At 45.0% G+C, this 19,397-nt stretch overlaps 1 protein-coding gene across 2 annotated transcripts in view; it reads right to left on the minus strand.

Annotated features, from left to right (window-relative positions):
- Positions 1-13,739, minus strand: part of tcf20 (transcription factor 20) — a 15,846-nt gene extending 2,107 nt beyond the window's left edge. The window contains exons 1-5 of one of the 2 annotated variants that reach the window (XM_032538273.1): positions 13,215-13,739; positions 2,613-10,898; positions 2,410-2,503; positions 2,191-2,240; positions 1,352-1,449 (exon numbers count right to left, since the gene is read on the minus strand). In XM_032538273.1, the coding sequence (XP_032394164.1) occupies positions 1,357-1,449; positions 2,191-2,240; positions 2,410-2,503; positions 2,613-9,692 (7,317 nt within the window). In that variant the 5' untranslated portion in view covers positions 9,693-10,898; positions 13,215-13,739 and the 3' untranslated portion in view covers positions 1,352-1,356. Of the gene's footprint in view, positions 1-1,351; positions 1,451-2,177; positions 2,241-2,409; positions 2,504-2,612; positions 10,899-13,214 lie in introns of both variants that reach the window. The other variant, XM_032538274.1, reaches the window with a different exon arrangement.
- Positions 13,740-19,397: the final 5,658 nt, after the last annotated feature.

Below are 19,397 nucleotides of genomic sequence, written 5' to 3' on the forward strand. Positions count from 1 at the left end.
GTCCCCACTGTGAGACGCCTGACCCCCAATTTCCACCGGGTGCGAATGGATGCGGATCTGCTCCGGAACGGCGGCGGGGTCATTAGGTTTCCATTAAAGTCAATGTGTGTATTTCTACCGACTCCGTCCCAGCTGCAGAGCTGCAGATACACAGAGCTCCACAGAGCTCCACAGCAAGAGTGTGGGACAGGAAGCCGAGCACAGAACAAATAAAACCCAGGCATTATTAGATGCCGGTAGAAGCATGCTGCATTGGCTCACTGATGCTGGAGATATACTCCTTAGACATTGAAATTGGTATTGAATAACGAGGCAATTTTTGATACTCAAAAAAAATAAGTATTGAATTCAGAATCCAGCCCTAGTTCAGACAGCTGCGGACTCGTGTTGATTGCATGGATCCAAGGGGTTCCAGTGTAGGGAGAGTGGCTGCATGTGTCCACGACAATGCACTGAAAGATGTGTGTCCGCAGACGTGAAATGTAATAAAGTATATCCGAGCGTCCTGGACGGTGAACTGGGACGCCGCTGCCTGCTTGTTGGTTAACGGAGTGATTGGTCAGAAAAAGAAAAGAAAATGTAGCATCCCTTTCATAAATCAAACCGCTTTCAGCAGGTGAGCTTCACCCAGATCAGGGTATATACTGCTATGTGATTGGTTATAGTAGGAAATATATATTTGTAAAAATGTGATGAAGTAAAGGGAAGAACTTGTTAAATCTTTAGCATGCAATCAGCATTCGGCTGGGATTTTACAAAGAGAGGAATAAAATAGGAAATACGGTGTGTGTTTAGTTTCTATGAGGACAGGCTGAATGAAAGTGAGGGCGAGGTAGTGAAAGGCAGCAGTACAGTCACTAATGTGAGGTGGGGAGTGTGAGAGCAGGAGGAAGACCCAGCCAACAAAGAGTAGAGTAACTATTGTATTAATGTGTGAAATTAAAATCTTCTGAATAGGTAAACAGGTAGACATTTGTTGCCCTAAGGCAAGCAACTGGTGCCCATTGACTGAAGGCCCATTAATGAGAAACCAGTCTCCCACCAAATAATGTTTCCCCAGATGCAAATGATCAAAGGTAGGGTCGGTTGGCTGCAGAACAGCACTATATCATGTTACACAATGAGGGAAGTTGTGTTTTTCAATCTACTAGATGTTTTTTTATGGATGCAGCATTCTGGCACACTAGTTCCCACTTTGGAAAGCCTTTCCATTTTTTTTTAAAGGAATAAATAATAATAAACATATGTTTGGAAAGGTGGGGGGAATCTGTTGAGAACACCCTAAATGTTTGGACTATGACACACACAACACACACACCACACACACAACACACAAACAAGTCTACACTACAGCTCCTAGACTCCTGTGTCTTTCATCTTCTGCGTTTCTCTCAGCCTCTCTCCGATGCTCCAGGTAACTGTCTTGGCTGGCCGGATGCTCTGGGTGAAACAGAGAGAGAGAGAGAGAGAGAGAGAGAGAGAGAGAGAGAGAGAGAGAGGAGGATGAAAGAGATTCAAAGAAATTATGAAGTGATTGGGTGGTGAGGAATAGGGCTGTCTATTCCTAATTACAATGTATATTCCATTGTAAAAACAAACAAACAAAAAAACAGACATTTAAACATGTTATTCGAATATTGTGCAGCACTTCTGGGCCTGGGCTGCTGCTCCCTAAACATTGAGCTCCCTGTCTGTGTGTTGTCCGATTGAGCCCAATCATCTGGAGAATTCAGCGAGTGAGTGGGCATGTTGACGTTTTGCCTGGCGCTACCCGGAGCACACAAACAACTAGGATGAAGAAGAAGACGCCACAAAGACGCAAACGTCTAAAATGAAGAGAAGACTAGAAGCAGGAACTTCTGTCGGAAAGGGTAGACTCTGAAATCGTCAAGAGAAGAAACGGGAAGAGACCCGGTTGTTTATGACCAAATTACAAGTCGGATGCGTGACGCGGTGTAATCCGCATCATGTCCGTCATGCTCCAGAGAGAGAGAGAGAGAGAGAGAGAGAGAGAGAGAGGTGGAGGCGTCCCGTGTATGTGGATCTTTTAAAATAAATGTTCATGTTAAAATAAATATAGACCCATACCAGCAGTTGTCTCCCGTTGCATTGGTTTGCCCTCTTATGGGCATGAAGTGGAACCTGTGTGTTTTTTTTACAAATAACATAGACCAATATCTCCTTCTTTACCTTGTGCTTTGGACACCGCAGTGAGAAGTTATCCTCGTTTAGAGAGCAATCTGTTCGAGGGACAGAGAATATTAGTACGTGACAGATATTGCCACACAGAGCTCTTACAGTAAAAACATATTTTGATTTTAAACAGACACAAAATTCCATTATTGGGCAATAGAATCTTACATGAAGTCATTATTTTACACCGTGCCTGTATTCAACGTATTCACTTACCTGCTTCAATGGCGCACAGGTAGTGGTAGCGAAGTGTACAGCCTTTACTGTAGCAGCCCAGGGTTGAGCCAACCATCTCACAGTACGAGCAGGACTGAGCAGAGACAGAATGGCAAAGAAGAAATCAATAAAAGCATGTCTTATGTCTTTGAAAAGGTAAAAGTCAATATCAGAAAAGAAAAAAATAGAAACAGAACACTCACTGTTTCTCTGGCACCATCTAGTGCCTCCTGCAGGCCATACAGTCTCCCATTGACAAGATACACTCCACTGGTCCATACTATGCATCCTTCGTGGACCCACAGCTCCTCCGGGTCCATGGGCATCTGAGGCAGCTGGGCGAGTTGTGCCAAGGGTCCCAGGGAGTCCAAGGCGGGCGGAGGGGGCTGAAAGGGCAGGGACGCCTTACTGTTGGATGGCACCATTCTGGGGGAATCGTCACTAGATTTGTGCCTCCTTTTAAAGCGGGGGTGCGAGGTCAGCTTTCTGTGTTGGGGTCGCTGTTGGGCTTCTTCTTTTGACGGCTGCAGCTGTTGCTGGATTTGCGTCTGTTGCTGGTCCATCTCGAGGTCTGGCTCTCTCTTCAGCTCAGGGATAGGCCGGATGTCTAGACTCATGTCCCAGGTTAGCGATGTTGTTTTACTGGTGTAAGACGAGAAGGAAGAGGAGGAAGAAGAGGAGGCACTGTTGCTGAACTTGCCAGTTACGTGCATCATCATTTCCTCTCTACCAGCTGTGGGGGCAGTTCTGGCTGTCATGGTGAGAGGTATTGGGTTTGAATCAAGGCTGATGGCATAGTCACTCTCAGTTGGGGGCTTGGTAAACTGAGTATCTCTTGTTTGCATGTCTTGGATGGCGCTCAAAGCATTTGAGCTTATGTCTAAATTTGGTCCCATTTTATTTGTGCCCGTAGTCGCTGGACATTGTCGGACTTGGGGCTGGTTCTTGGGGAGCTTTGCGGCATATTCAGCTGGATAGAAAGGTCCATAGAGATCTCCGAGGTGCTTGTAATTTGCCCATTTCTGACACAGGCAGCAAAGTAGGCGGCCAGAGTGATTGGTCTCTGTAATCACGGGGCCTGAAACAACGTAACCAGATGAAGGAAGCGCTTTTCCTGACTGTAATGTAGTTTCCACCTCGTCTGTCTCGCCTTTCTCTGAGTCTCTGTCTCTCCTAGATAACTGGGAGGAAAGAGCGGAGGTCAGGAGAGAATCAGTTCCACTCCCGCCTGCATTTACAATGGTGCACACTGCCCCGATCTCTGGTACTTTGTTCTCAACATGAATGTGTGGAACAAATGGGCCCTTTCTATTAGGATCTATGAATACTCTATTTGTGCCAGGGCTCCCTCCTGCCCCTAAAGGTGTATCTGGGTAGTCTTTGGCCCCTGGTGGTGCCGTCGGTGCTGCTCCTCTCCTTCTCCTCCTCTGTCGTCCTCTGGCTTGCAGTGACCCGTCTTCATCTTTCACACCTTTGCGTCTCCTTCGCACAGGTTTGACCTCGATCTCTGGCGGTGTGTCTTCACTCTCAACATCCACTTTTACTATCTGGGTTAAAATGGGTGGGGTCAGTGGGGGAGTGTTTTTATTGTCTGACAGGGGTGGTGCTGCAGGTGGTGGTGAGCTGCTGGTAGTCTGCGCCAAGTCCGGGGTTGTGGCAGTAGCTGTCGGAGTGGTTGGAGCCGCAGGGGTACTCTGAGTTGTGCTCTGAGCCTGGGCTTGAAGCGGGCCCTGCCCCTGTGTCTGGGCCTGTGTCTGGGCCTGGTTCTGGGCCCGTTTTTGTTTATTCACACTCCCTACAGGCCTGCCCTTCTTCTTGCCAGATGGGAAATAGCCTTTAGGCACTGAACTCTCTGATAGCTTAGAATCTTGTGGGGACAGACTGGACCTACCAGAGGACATCTGATGTTGCCTATTCAGCATGTGTCCTTGACTATGGTGGGGTGGGGTGGCGCCATAGTAGTCACTGCCAGGGTAATCATCAAACCCCATGCCAGATTCTTGAAGTTTCTGCCGAAGAAGGGTAGCAGCAGACTGCTCTCCCCTTCTTGTCTCAAGCTGCTGGTAAGTGTTGGTGAAATGTTGAATGTCCGACAGGGCAGATGAAGATGGAGGTGGGGAACCTTGGACTGGGCGGGGAAGAGGTGGAGGAGGGGGCAAAGGTCCGAGCAAGGTAAAATCCTCCTTGTCACCAGATGCTGATGCCACAGCGGCTCCTAATCCAAAGTCAAAGTCTTGTTTTAGGGTTTGGGACGTCTGATGAGGATCACATGGGTAGGCAGTTGGAGGTAAAGGCCCAGTCTCATCAACTCCTCTGAAGGGAATCATGTCGTTTAACGAGTGACTTTCATCCATGTAACTATCATCCCCTCCTGCAACCCTAGGGAAATGCGCCAAGTCTTGGTCCTGTGAATCATTAAATGCTGGTATTTCTGAGTGAGAGAAGCCTGGGTAATGATTTGACTCATCATCAACATGGCCTGCTGGCTTTTTAATATTTGGTGTGATTTTCTGCACTATTGCCTCCAGTTTTAAACCTCGTCCTTTCCTGGGAGGCAAAGCCTTGGCATTACCACTGGATGGAGATAGAGGTTGTAAATAGGTATTCTCTCCGGGCAGAGGGGAAGAGAGCCTCGGACATGGGATATCTGAACTGGATGAGTCATCTTCGTTGTGATGGCTAGACTCAGACTGAGCCCCAGGGGAGTGATGTAAATTTGTGGCAGCCTGGAGTTGCCTTTTGGCGGGTATAGGAGAGATAAAAGAACGAACTCTCCTCCGCAACATTAGTGGATTTGTGTCTCCAGAACCACCGGCTTTAGTCTGACGCTGCACCTGTTGTGGCTGAGTGGAGTTCATGTCAGCAGAAGGCTTAGTGGAGCTGGGTGGAGGAGGTTGGCAGGGAAGTCTGGCTTCCATTGCTGCTACTCTGGAGACCTCGGGTTCAGCAGCATTTTGGTTTTGTGGTGGAACAGGGACGTGTGAAGCTACAGGAGCCGGAGGCTGTGTTCTGTAGAAGGAGTCTCCTTCTATCATCGTAGAGCCTTCTCTTCCAGAGTGTGTTGACTCCCACATTTTCAAATCGAAGAAAGCGCCTTGATGATGGAGGGACATTTTGGTTGCGTGTTGTTCACCGGGCATGTCAGTTTGTGAGATCATTCTTTGTCTCTGTTCGGATTGGCTGACTTTATGTCTTCCTGGAGAAGAACCAGGCTGCATCATCATCTCCTTCGATGGCCTGTTCATTGCTTTTACCCAGTCATTCATGTCATGGGGGTGATGAGGGGGACCCCGAGGGTGAGGATACATTTGAAGCTTGTTTGTGGCTTGAGTCTGGGGGGATAAATTGTGGTATGGATGGTGGGAGGGGAAATGGGGGTTACTGCGTGGCATTATATTGCCTTCTCTTGTATCTCCAAATCGATATCCAGGAAAACCGCTCCCACTGCCAGTTGATAAATCAACACCATGAAGATAGGACTGGTGCCTTGAAGGTGAAGATAAGGGGTTTGTGCTCAAAGGATGAGAAGGCAAGGGTGGAATATCAACATTACCTCGCCTGTAGGGGTCAGCATTCATTACAACTGATGTATGAACAGACTTGGAATGATACTCTATATCAGCCTCATTAGCTCCACCACTGCCATGATGATCGGTTTGTAAATTTGCAGCGTCTGAGCCAGCGTCTTTTGACGTTGTTTCCATTTTCACTACTTGTTTCTCTGCAATATCCTTTTTACTCAGATCATTGGCTGTTGGTGGAGAGGAAAATGGCTGTTGAATAACAGAGGCTCCACTCTGACTTTTCTCCCACTCCCTCTCTCGGTCACATTCCCTGTCCCTCTCTGGCGTGCCGCGTCGGTTTGGCGACACATCACATATGACGGAGCGCCGCTCTGATGGGGCTAATATGGAGCCTGATGATTTTTGAGACTCAGTTTGACCAATGGTGCCCGTTAGCGGCTCTGGCTCTTGCAAAAGGAGCTCCTGCACAGCCGAGGATGGAGTGGACACATTAGATAACACTTTTCTCTGTGGTAGAGAATAGTCAGCTAAGTTGATATGTTTTGTTGGGGGTTGCTGAGAATCTGTAGCCTGTGTTAAATGGCTCTGGGACACGCCCACTTCAGTTTTCTCAGCATTTTGCATTATCTTAGTAATGGACACTTCGGACTTCACTGACAACTGAGGATCTGTGTTAAAATCCGGTTCTCTTCCATGCCTCTGGTTTGGATGTGGGGTCCTTCCAGAGCTACTCATTTGTCCAGAATGAGCCGAAACCTCAGTTATGCCATACGGGTGTCTGGTTTGAAACGGTTGTTGAACTTGGAGATGCGCAGGAAAGGCCTGCTCTGGTCTGCCATAACGCCTATCTAAATTGTAACCTTGAAGAACCTCTTGTAAAAGGCTCGGAAATTGCTGGGAATTATCCTCATGACCTTTAGCTCCTGCTGCTTGCCCTCTCTTCACCAAAGCCTCTGCTACAGATCCAGCATATTTTGGATGCATAGGGCCATAACCAGCTTGTGACTGTTGGTACCCCAAGTATCTGGAATTTGAGTCCACAACACCGGCTGGGCCAGCCCTTCCTCTATTTTTCATTGACAAATCTGAGCCATATGTTGATTCTGGGTATCCATATTTATGTGGTCCAGACTGGGGAGGATTTTGAGGCCGTCCAAAATTAGATTTCTGGTGAAGGGAGGAATATAAACTCAAATCTACACCTTCGTCCCCATTATGACTGCTTGACTCTCTTAAGGAGTGTTTCTCTTCTTTACAGTTGTCTTGGGGATGCTTGCTTTTTCCAGTGTGACTTCCCTCAGACCGAGCTGAAACAATCACACCAACACTACTGGCACTCTGCTGTTCCTCAGATGTGTGTTTTTCTTCCCTCTCATTGTGTAATCTGGGTGCAGCGTGCAACCGGTTTTCTTTGTCCTGACAATTTTGTGAGTTTACTTCTCCATCACGCTGCATTTGGCTACTGCCTTTCTCTGTGTTGTCCATTGCTCCTTCACTTTCATTTTTGATGACTTCATTTTTTATTTCTGATGTCCTCTTGTGACCACCTCTGTGGTCATTATGAGGTAGACCAGACTCTGAGACACAATTGGGCTGAGTAGGAGGAATAGTGGAAGGGGTGGATGAGGGGGATGAGGAAACTGGAGGTGTTGAATGGGAAGTTGGGCCAGTCTCTGATGAGTGGCATCCAAAGGATGGAGATGAAGAGGGAATCTGAGCTTCATTTGCTTTTGTTTTGGAAACATTTTGTTCTTTTGACGGTGAATCAGAAGTGACTGCTTTAACAGCTGATGCTTGCCCAGTCTGTGTTTGACTCTGACCGGGAGCGTGAGAACCAGTTGGTTCCGATCCACTGCTTGCACCACTCATCTGCCTCACTCTCCCATGTTCCCCTTCAGAAAATGGCTCCTCACGCTCCACCTTGGTCCCTGATGAGCCACAAACTGACATCAATGAGGAGTCTTCATCTGCACCAGCATCTAAGCTGGCACCATCACCGATGCCCAGTGCACTTCCATTTTTAACTGTGCTAGTGCTTGATGCTGCACTTGCATTTCGACTCCTTGGTTGTGATGGAGACACGCCATGTGTGGTCTGTTGCATCTGCCCCACATCTTTCCCCTTCTTCTGGGAAAGCACGGAGTCGGTGAGGAGCATGTGCTGTACTGTGTTTGGTAAATTGGCTACTTGTGAGCTCAAGGCATTAAGACTATTCAAGCCAGCATCCTGCATTTTGTCTAGTGGAGAGGATGAATAAATAGAGGAGCCGTCCTCTCGGGATCCAATTCCTGTGCCTGGACCCAATTTGTTGCGGCCGGTTGGAGGAAGACTGCTCCCTCCAACTGCACTCATGCTGTGAGCTTTATGACTGCCACTGCTACCACAACTACTGATGCTGCTATTTGAGTTGGGGGTGGGACTTAACTGTGGCATGGTCTGCAGTAATCTACCTTGACCATGGCTACTTCGGGGGTTTGATGTAGGAGGATGTGAAAGACCATAACCTGAGGGGTTTCCGTGTACATCTGAGACACCCATCAAAGGGGAGGGAGAGGAGCTACAACTGGGGGAATGCACTGCGGAGGCAGCAGGTGAGGGGTTGGATATCGGGCTAAAGTTTTGGTTAATTTGGGTTTGTTGAGCATTGGGATGCATTGGGGATTTGGTTATTTCTTGAGATGCTGTTAGAGGTGTACTGGGATTGGAGGCTTGATGATGTTTAGCATATACAGAGCCTGGAGACGGGCCCTGGTGCTGCATCTTGAGAGAGTTGTCATAACCTACCCCTAAATTGTGCTGAGAGTTGCGGTGCTGTAGTGTGGCTTGCTTGTGAAGTGAAAGTGTCTGCTGGGAATATCCAGGATAGTTTGAAGCATGGTAACTCTGTTGAACAGTCTCCATTGGCCCCACATTGTTAGCAGCAACTGAACTGGAGACTGAGTTTGAACTGGAGTTGACACTGGGAGAACTGTTGACTTTGGGATCGAACCCGGTGCTAGCAGCCCCGTCCAGATATCTCTGTGGAGGGGGGCTGTACATTCCTGATGACCCTGTGGATGCTCCACCCTGTGGGGAGTAGTGCGGGTATTGAGGGGTCATTCTGTGCCCAGAGTGTGGATAGCTTCTATGCTGCTGTCCGTGGTGGACAGCGGGGAAGGTTTGCCCATGCCGGCGGTGCTGCATCTGAGAACCTGGCACTGACTGCATTGCAGCATTCTGACTCATATTGTACTGATGAGAAGGGGAAAATGCTCCAGCACCAGCACCTCCACCTGAACCAGCACTGGGGCCATAGTCTACTGGATATGGTGACATCAGGCCAGATGCTGGTGCAGAGCCAGATCCAGCATGCCGGTACTGGTGAGGTATATGTCCATCAATATTAGGGTACCCAAATCCTGCCCCATAAGCCATGCCCCCCCTTCTGTGCCTGTCCTTTCCACCCATTGAAAAGTAATAATCCATGGCGTCCTTCCTGTAAGGGTTGTTAGTGTTGCCGCTGTGAATGTTACTCTGTGTCGGCGGTGCCTCCACTGCCCCTCTGTTTCTAGCACTGTAAGCAAGCATGTGACTGGCTTGACTGGGGTGGTGATGGCTTCTGTGCAGGCTCTGCTGCTGCATCCCTGCGTAGTCATCTGTCATCCGTGGGGAGATCTGAGGGTCTGTTGGCTGAGGGGGATATGGCGTTCCCCCTACAGCCCTCCCACTGAACCCCGGGGGGAGAGAAGGGGGAACTGGGCTGTTAGAAAAATTCTGCATTGTTTTCCCAAGTTTGGATTAATAACGGAACTATCTGTCAGTGTCTATACCAGGGAATGCTTCTGATCAGAAACTGGAAGGCTTACGGCAGTAACCATGAATGACAAAGAGAGAGTCTATGGCCTGGCAGTAAAACAAGGAAATGCTTTGAAAAAGAGTTCAAGCTGAGGAATATATATCGCAGATGTTATTTTTTCTTTTTTTTTAGCAGAAAGTGGGTAGGGCACTTGAACAGACTATGCTTTATCAATATATGAAAAGGCCAAATGGTAAAAGTCTTACTTTTTCAATGTGATCATGGTTTGGTTGTTTTCACATTTAAAGAAAAAAAAGGTTAACTTTACAGTTGAGTCTTGAAAAATTGAATTTTTCAAAAGAAAAAAGAAAAAAAATATGTGTAGAGAAGCAGGTTTCTATGGCATAAAAATACAAGACTAAAACTGTGCAGTCCTTTCCATGAAGCTGAAGCAGTTTGGCACCGAGCAGGCGATGATATCATGGATGTCTGACACACCACCACAAGAGATGTCTTTACATGTGTATGCTCCACTATAATTACAGCTCAAGCGGACAGAGCTACGTTAGGATTGAATTGTGTTTTGTGCAAAGAAATCTCAATAAAATCATTGAGAATGTGTTCTGTCCCAACAATCAGCAACGAACAGTTTGTCAATACGTTTGCCAGGACCTGACTCACACCTGTGTGAGACCAAAACCGCAATAACTGGAATCAAGAGGTCTAAATACAGACCATCATTAAACACTCCCAGAGGCAAACACTCCATTGATATTCTCATCAGCTCTTGGATGCAGAGAGTTATACACTTTGAGATGTTCTTTTTCTTGGTCATTCCCTTTCAAATGCGGTCTTCTTTTTTTTTTTTGCTACGGCATGCATTACTTCATACTATAGAAGTCTCTGGTCCCTATTTAGTAATTGTTCTTTCCTTGACGCTGTGTTCAGATTCTTCTTGGTCCTCTCCTGTATCTTCAGCATGTAGCTGTCTTACCTTTGTTTCTTTCTGTCAACCATCACTTTATTCTACCTAGTTCCATGGCAACAATTTTCCAAAAGGAGGGTAATCCATTTATTCCACTTCAAGTTCAGTCTATTCAAGCTCCCGTTTTCTGTTTTCTCTCTCTCGCTTCAGTATTTCCATGCAGATACGTTTTTCCGGGAGCTGGTGACCAGAAGCCTTCACAACTCTGCAAATACAAAAGATGAATCAAAAACATTAGCACACAAAACTGAAACGGTGACATGTATTTACTATACCTTGTGCTCCAGCTGTTGTTTAGAATGGTTATAAAGAGACATGTACAGTGGTCAAACAATTACACTGAACTTAAAGCCTTTTGGGAGTTGTTTAATATCATTTTTCAAGTGAGAGAAAAAAGATGCAGTGCCATTTTATTACAACATATTTATCAATGCAACTATGAACATTCATGGAATTAGTTTGGAGCCTTTGTACTTACAAACTGTGAAAAAGTGCTGATATAGCATCAGATATTTCAGATTACATCAGCATTTCCCACAGAGAATCTTTTTCATCTACCAAAATCAACAATAATATAAACATTACTTCCTTGTTGTACACACTGTCTATTCCACTTAAGAAGACGTGTTGGCCTCATATTAACACTCCTGTTTTATTATGCTCTGAAAGTACAGCCTTTCCTGTGTTTGGAGCTTTAACAATACATGCCTACGCTGTCTTTTCTGACTGATAGCAAACTGAAGAGTTGCTGAAGAGAAAAGTGGGTAAGCGGCAGCATGCAATTAAGGCAACAAAGTAACATAGACAAGTCCCAAACACTACTTCACATGTAAACAAACAACCCTGTGGAGCCAAGACAAAAGTAGCCAATCTCCTACTTCTTTAAAATTAGACCAAACCATTAACGTTAGTGTTTTTAACTTGTTTTAATGGCCTTTAATGATTATGGGTGATCATTAAAAGGCATGCGCCATCTTTACGAGGTCAGTATCCATAATTGCCATGTGTGACACAAGCCTCTATTGTCTCCCTCAAATACACTGTCAAATGGTTAACGGCCCAAACACAACTTTGGGTGACTTTTGTTACGGAAGTGTCGACTTCCAATAAGCCGCACGATAACAAGCTCTCACTGTTAGCGATTACAACTATTAGTATTTGGGTTATTTGTCTGTCAATCACTAGGGTGAACGACCAATGTAATGTTTTATTTTGTTCCGATCCACTGCGGAGAGAGTAATGAGCAGTTAAATAATCATGGTAAAAAACAGGACCAGGATGGCTACTAAAATCTGGTCATCCCTTTTTGAGTCAAACATACTTAATACAGGTTTATCTTCAAGTGTTGCATCTAATGGTCAAAGCTCGCAGGTGACGGAGTGTAAAATTGGAAAAATTGGAAGGACACTATTGATCTCCATCTGTCTATTAGCGCATACCTTGATTACTAATTAATCACAGCAGCTCACTGTGCAGGCCAGGCAGCAGCATTCACAATACACACACCAGTGCAGCATTAATAACAACTGGCTCAATGCAGTCTGTCAGCAAGTCAGTCAGTTGCATAGCTGCCTAACTGTTAAAAGCTTATGCATGGAAGCTCATTTCCGCCAATGTGATGAACAAGATCTTGTAAGTCATAATGAATTAGTATCTCAAAATTAATCAGAGACTTTCTCAAAATACTGATATACTGTAGTATCTCAAAATAATGACTATTTAAAAAAAGTTTCTCATCATTTTGAGATACCAAGTCATTTTTAGAGAAAGTTTCTCATCATTTGGAGAAAGTTTCTCATCATTTTGAAAAGATTAGTCATTATTTTGAGATGACATCTCTCCTTTTTTTAGATACTAGACTCATTAGTTTGAGGTTTTTCAATATTTCTCATCTCATTGGACTTCCTTACACACAATACATTTTGCATATGATGATCAAACGCCAGCACTGTTATATTGTGTTGGTTTGTCGTCTCATCAGATTGTCATCAACAACACTGGCGTTTGTGCCATATAGTTTTATACAGCGGCTAACGTTACATTAGCCAATAGGTCTACGCATTACAATTAGCTTTGTAGCGCTGCCTCTTTTAGCCTTGTAAGGTTAGCGTTAAAGCTAAAATACCTCACATAACGTTAGGCTACTGCAAATTAAATATGCGATGTAACGTTAGCCGCATAGTTAGCTAAGCTACAACCACTAGTTAGCATCCTAGCAAACCTTGCGTTTACAGTATTACAAGCACTTGAGGAGGTGCACAACACGATAGTTACAGCAGGCTAAAGGCACGGGGGACCAGGCAGCATTTAGCTACAAAAGAGAGGTGATTAGGTGCAGATGTTTCCCCCTCAGACGTTCAGTGGGGCTGTGTGGAAATGGGTTAGCTAGCATAAATAACTGGTGTGGGTACTGCATCAGAAAATGATCGTCACGCAGCCTGACATTTGCCTTGAATAAACAGAGCTAATGTTTGCGAGTGAGAGGCAGAGACAGGCTAGCTAACACACTCTAAATGCATACCTGGATAACGTAGCAATACAAGGCCCCTCGAAGAGTGAAAGGCTGTTTTGTGACAATCCCGCTGCTGTGGCAGGAAACCCCGGTCTCGAGTCGACTGCTCCGCCGCTTTTCCCTCACCCTTTGGAGTCCAGACAACCCCGACCAGCGGCGGCGAAGTCGGGGGGCCCGTCACGACACTCAGATCCCGGGCCTGTCTTCCGATTTCCCCTTTTTTCTTTTGTCCTCACCTCCAAAAATGATGAAGGCAGAGCACAATCGGGGTGCCTGTAGGTCCCGTAGCCAGTGAGGTCCATACACCCCCGCCCCCTCCCCTCTTGTTCCCTCGCCTATCTCTCCCTCTTTCACACACCGCTTAGGTGATTCCACCTATCTCGAACTAAAATGAAACACATTGCCATCTAACAAGCCTCTGCTAACACATACAGCTCTCAAACCTCCGTTTCCGTCACTAAATTGCATTTGCATGCCTTCATCAGTAGCTCGAGCTATTCGTTTTCCTGTTAGACTACTGTGTTTTTTTTCTTGCAACAGAAAGACCGCCTTGAAAATGCATACACACTCATATTCCTGCACCCCCTCCCTCATCTCTCTCCATCACATCCCCTCCACCTCCCCTCCTTCTCTGAAGCCTTTGCTATTCCACTGATTCCCCCCTATTTCTACCAAAAAATCTAAGATTATAGTAATATTGCAAATGCAAATTTTGCATGTCTGGGCTCAGGGTTTTATCACAGCTCCTTTGTTCTTATTTCATCTCCAGTGAAAATGAATTATGGGTAGCCTTAATGAAGGCACCAGGGTACAAAGGCAATATGGAGAGGAGACAGGGCTGAATGGAATGGTAGCTTATGTCTGAAATGAGTCAATAACAGATAAAAGACAATTTGTGAGCAAATAGGTACGCCTGCATTAGAGAAAGATTGCAGTGCAGCATGTTCAGTTTATTATGGTCCCTTATAATGCTGAAACGCAGACCTATTGTACACACATTGCAGCTACATTGTTGTTTCTTTAAAAGAAAAGCCACTTAAATCATCACCATATAATATCCAGCCATTTGTTAATGTTTGACACGACAAGCTCAGAACATCATCGTGGCCAGAACAACAATGGAGGTGCTACAAACAGAATCCTTTTCCCATTAAATTCATTGTGTTGTCTCTGCCCGAGCTTATCTGCTCTCGCACACAGGGCCAGTGAGTGCAGTGCAGACCCATCACACTCTCCTACCATCATAATGATGTGCCCTATGCCCCCCATCCACGGGGCTGCACTTTTAATGTACTGCAGTGTGTCAAACGTGCACGCACACACGCTCGCACACATTTCACTACGGCATATGTACATAAAAAGAAACCCCCACGTGAATACGATAACACACATGCACAATCACAAATATGCAGTCTCAACAGTTAGCACGCGTATCTGCATGCACTCTCACATGTCAATGCCAAGAGTGAAACCTCTCAGTTTCCAAACAACAGTTCAATACATTTCATTCCCTTGCAGATACACGTCTATTTCTATCATGGTTGCCATAGCAACTGCATCACAGAGCCTTAACTGTGGATAATTTTTAGGCTACGCATCTACACTTGATTTTTTTTTTTACATGTGCGATTTTCACGCAGACAATTGTTTGCCGGTACAGATCTTAAGCCACGAATCAATTGCAAGCAGTCGTGTGCTTGTTTTGCCACTAAGTCAAAGCAAAAGAGCTGAGAGGCGAGATAAAGGGCATTGATACTCCGGGCCAGCAAGTCAGCCAGCCAGGCCTATCCAATCAACAGGAACGCCTGCTGGGATACACACAGACTCTCTCCATCACGGACAAGGGCACCAAATCTTCTACAGAGGAGACTCAGAGCACACGGTTGGAAAGAAAGCAGATGGTTTTGAACACACTTAATGCCCTCCACATCTTTCTTTCTTTCTTTCCACACACACACACACACACACACACACACAATCGTGTACACAGAGCCGTCCGTCTTTCAATTTGCTGATATGTTTTTGTTTTATGATGCATATTAAGACAGATTTTTTTTATAAAATTCAAAATAAGAGAGCATGTATCAACACTATGACATTTCTTAGGTTATCTGCATAGTAGGAAACCAATGTTTTATGCCTCAAAAGGACTCAAGCTTTCATTGCATTTTCATTACTGGAAAGGTCTCAAGGCTGCGATGCATTGTAGCTAATGATTGTGTGTGCTAGTGAGAGTGTGTGTGTGTGTGTGCATGTGTTTGCGTGTGTGCTTGTGTGTGTGTGTGTGTGTGTGTGTCTGTGTGTATGTGTGTCCCAGCACTGAATCTGCTCACAGGAATGGCTGAATTGTTACAGACCTTGAAAAAATATGAGAACTAAGTACAAGACCATCACAGTGACAAAGTCCTACACAAACCATCTGATGTCGGTACAACAGCGCAGTCTCCATTTCCATTTTTACACGATCCTTCAGAAATCTGAACAAATATGTGCACTACGTAGCTAAAGCCAATATGTAAGCCCTCACACAAATATGTAATGCATTGCCCTTGACAGACTAGTTAGAAGCTACTGAATAAGCCTGAGGAGGATAAAATAACCAACACTGACTCCATTTTGAATAACATTTGTAGGAATCACTTGTTCCCCACAGCAGAACAGTAACTAGTGGGGAGCAAAGGGCCTTTCATAAAATACTGTAGGCCTACGTTATGGTAAGTGTTTGTGGGTTTATACATACGTTATATTTATTTTCACTAACGAGGACCACACCTCTAACCAGATATGTATGAACAATTTATTAATAAACGATGATAGGTATGCGAGGCGTGAAGTCACTGGTTGTCATCTATTTGCTGACTGCATTGTGGGGAAGCTTTGGTAGGGAATCCACCGTAGCACCCGGGCATGGCAGACCCCCCCCCCCTTAGGACCTAAAGGAGAGCTCCTGATATTATGCTAGGTAGCTTTAATATATGTCTTTAATTTTTTTATATGTACTGTATCTGCTGGAAGTCCCATGGTCAAAGTTGGAGGCCCTTTCAAAGATGGCAGAGAATGACAGCGCTAAGATCCTGTGGGACTTCCCAGATCCTGGTCCCGATAAAATAGTGATGGCTAACCAACCGGAGATTGTGGTGGTTGATAAAAACAGCAGAAAAAGGCAGCTGTGACAGATGTAGCAATCCTAAGCGACAGCAGCAACATCAAGAAGAAGAAACACAAGGTCTTAGAGGGGAGCTAGAAAAGACGTGGAAAGTAAAAGGCAACGGTGGTGCCAGTGGGAATCAGAGCACTCAGGACTCTAACCCCCAAAAACTGGGACAAAGGTTCCAACAAATTCAAGGACCAACTTCTGAGATTTGTGTCCATGGACCCAAACCTAGGAACAGCGAACAATAGCTACTGCACAGAACCCACAGTCTCCATGGCCTCTGGTAGAGGACCCAAGCTTAGAGGAAGGAAAAAGACTGCACAGTATGGGGCGAGTGGGAATTCACTCAGGACAACATTAGCAGCCTGCTGTATCCAATTAATACAGCAACGGTGAATGACGTGCCTCAGAGCAGCAGGGATCTGCAGTTTCCTTGATGACCACATGGAGTCATACAAAACAAACCTGCAGCTGGGCTCTTAAAAGCTGGCCTTACATTACAGCATATTATATATTTATATATATATATATATATATATATATATATAATTTTGTCTGAAATCCCAGTTCATCAATCCCTTTGAAGTGAATGCTTCTAAAGTTATGCTTTTGGTACAATTTCACAGTCTTTGATCCTTCGTTCCATCCTTCCATCTGGATTGTCCTACAATATCACAATTAGTGTCCCACGGACATTAAGTATTATATGAGTAGAAAGGCCCAGCTTTGATAAAACATTTGTTGAAAACATAATTCTAAGGACAAAGAGAGATGAGATCTTGAACTTTGATTGCTACTCGGTGTGGAAGAGCTCTTACGATCTCAGTGAAACTTTTCTAGATCAAAGAGCATGATGCAGCCCAGTTGCAACCGCTCCGACTCTAAGTCTGCGACCTTAACGGAGTCTCATGATGCAAAGATGTGTATTCCTCAAAGGGACATGAGTGGTACATAATCAGTGTTCCCTCTGTTCACCACCATTAGAGTGATTGTTCCCATCGAACAAGTGATGTTTACCAAGTCTAGTAATCTAATAGCATAAAAGGGTACACAGGCATCGGTCACACGTAAAACAAACACACACACACACACACCACACACCACACACACACACCCACACAAACCCACAACACAACACACATACACACACACAAAACACACACACACACACAAACACACACAAACAAACACCACCACCCACACACACGCACACGCACACGCACACCACCCACACCCCACCCACCCCCCACAAACACACACGCACACACACACACAAACACACACACACAAACACACACACACACACACACACAAATTCAGAATCCTCCCCTAAATATAAAACAAACTAAAAATGATATAATACTCGACAAAATTGAAACAATCAATACTACAAACAGGAAAAACACATAACATACAAAAATATATATACAGTAGCAAGCAAAAAGACAAAAGCAAACCGAAAAACTAACCTAGAGTAAGTCAATAAATACAATCCAAAGAAGTTTCCTTCCATAAGGTTTACAATGAAATGAGAAACTTCTTTCTCGTTCGTATCTATCTCTTTTTGTTTGATGGTCACCCATTTGTCATACCCATATTGAAAAGCTTACGACAGAAGAACTTCAAGGCCAAAATGCATGTGTGAGGCCTACAGTCTTCTAGTTTCTGGGAATGTGCTTGTTTAGCATGTGGTCAAAACACATTGTGATTAAAGACAATCCGCTGCTTGTTGGACCGATGTGCAGGTATCAGTGGCCGGCACACACCAGCAGGGGGAGCTCTCTGCTAATGTCCATCACCGCTCTCACATAACTCTCTCCCACACCGGGGCCGGTTGCCACACTCTCCTCGTCTCCTAGCAACGGCAGAAACCCTGCCTCCAATCACTACGGATACCGGGAGGGATGGAGGGAGGGTGGGAGACTGTGAAAGAGGCAGAGAGGGGAGAAGAGGAGGAGCGGCTGGCTAGCCATCAGCATCCAGAACAGCAAGAAAATGCAGCGTTGTTTATAAAGAACATTTCAGCAACAAGGCAATTCAAAGTGCTTTACACAAACCATTAAAGATCAGTTAAAAACCAAATTAAGGAGACTGTAAAAAATGTTCAAATGGAATAAGACGGGCACGTCAACATGCAATAATACAAGAATTAAAGTTACAGGGCAGTGAAAGAAATGAACAATTACTTTAAAAAAACGCAGTATCAAAAAGGAAAGTCTTGATTGAAACGAACGATAATAACTAGCAATCGTTTCCAATTATTTTGTTGAATGTTTTCTCAATTAATTGATTAGTTTTTTTGGTCTCTAAAATGTCAAAAAATGTCAAACAGTGTTTCCCAAAGCCCAAGATGACGTCCTGAAACTGTCATGTTTTGTCCACAACTCAAAGATGTTCAGTTTACTGCCAAAGAGGAGTAAAGAAACGAGAAAAAATAAAAATCACATTTATGAAGCTGAACTTTTCCTCTTTTTTTCATAAGAAATGACTCAAACCGAATAATCGATTATCAAAATAGTTGACGATTAATTTAATAGCTGACATCTGATCAATGTCACGTCCATTTCCCACTCTTATTTTGTATTTTGTTTGTTTTCATGGACGTCCTGTTTTATTTTGAAATTCACTGTTTGTCTGCCTTCCAGGTTATTTGTCTTCCCGTCTTTGTATGTTTTCCCTCCTGTGTGATTACCTGTCCCCGCCCTAATGCGTATCCCCTGTGTGTGGTTGTCTTCCCCAGTCCCAGTGTACATATTCTCCCCTTGTTTCGTGTACCGGTTGCCAGGTTGTTGTAGTACCTCGTGTGTCTCACTTTCCCGCGTTTTCCCCAGTGTGTATCTTTTCCCCGTGTTAATAGACTTTTGATTTGTACCTTCGGCCACGTCTACTGCCTGCCGATTTTGTGCCGCTGTTTTTTACCCTGACAATCAAATTGGCAATGAACAATTGCCACTTTCCTCATTTGAAAGCCATGCCTCTCTGTCTCTGGGCGGGCAAATCAGAGAAAAGGGAGGTAACCTTGCCCCTTATGACCTCAT

The sequence above is a fragment of the Etheostoma spectabile genome, chromosome 15, assembly GCF_008692095.1.
Source record: "Etheostoma spectabile isolate EspeVRDwgs_2016 chromosome 15, UIUC_Espe_1.0, whole genome shotgun sequence".
Lineage (NCBI taxonomy): Eukaryota > Metazoa > Chordata > Actinopteri > Perciformes > Percidae > Etheostoma > Etheostoma spectabile.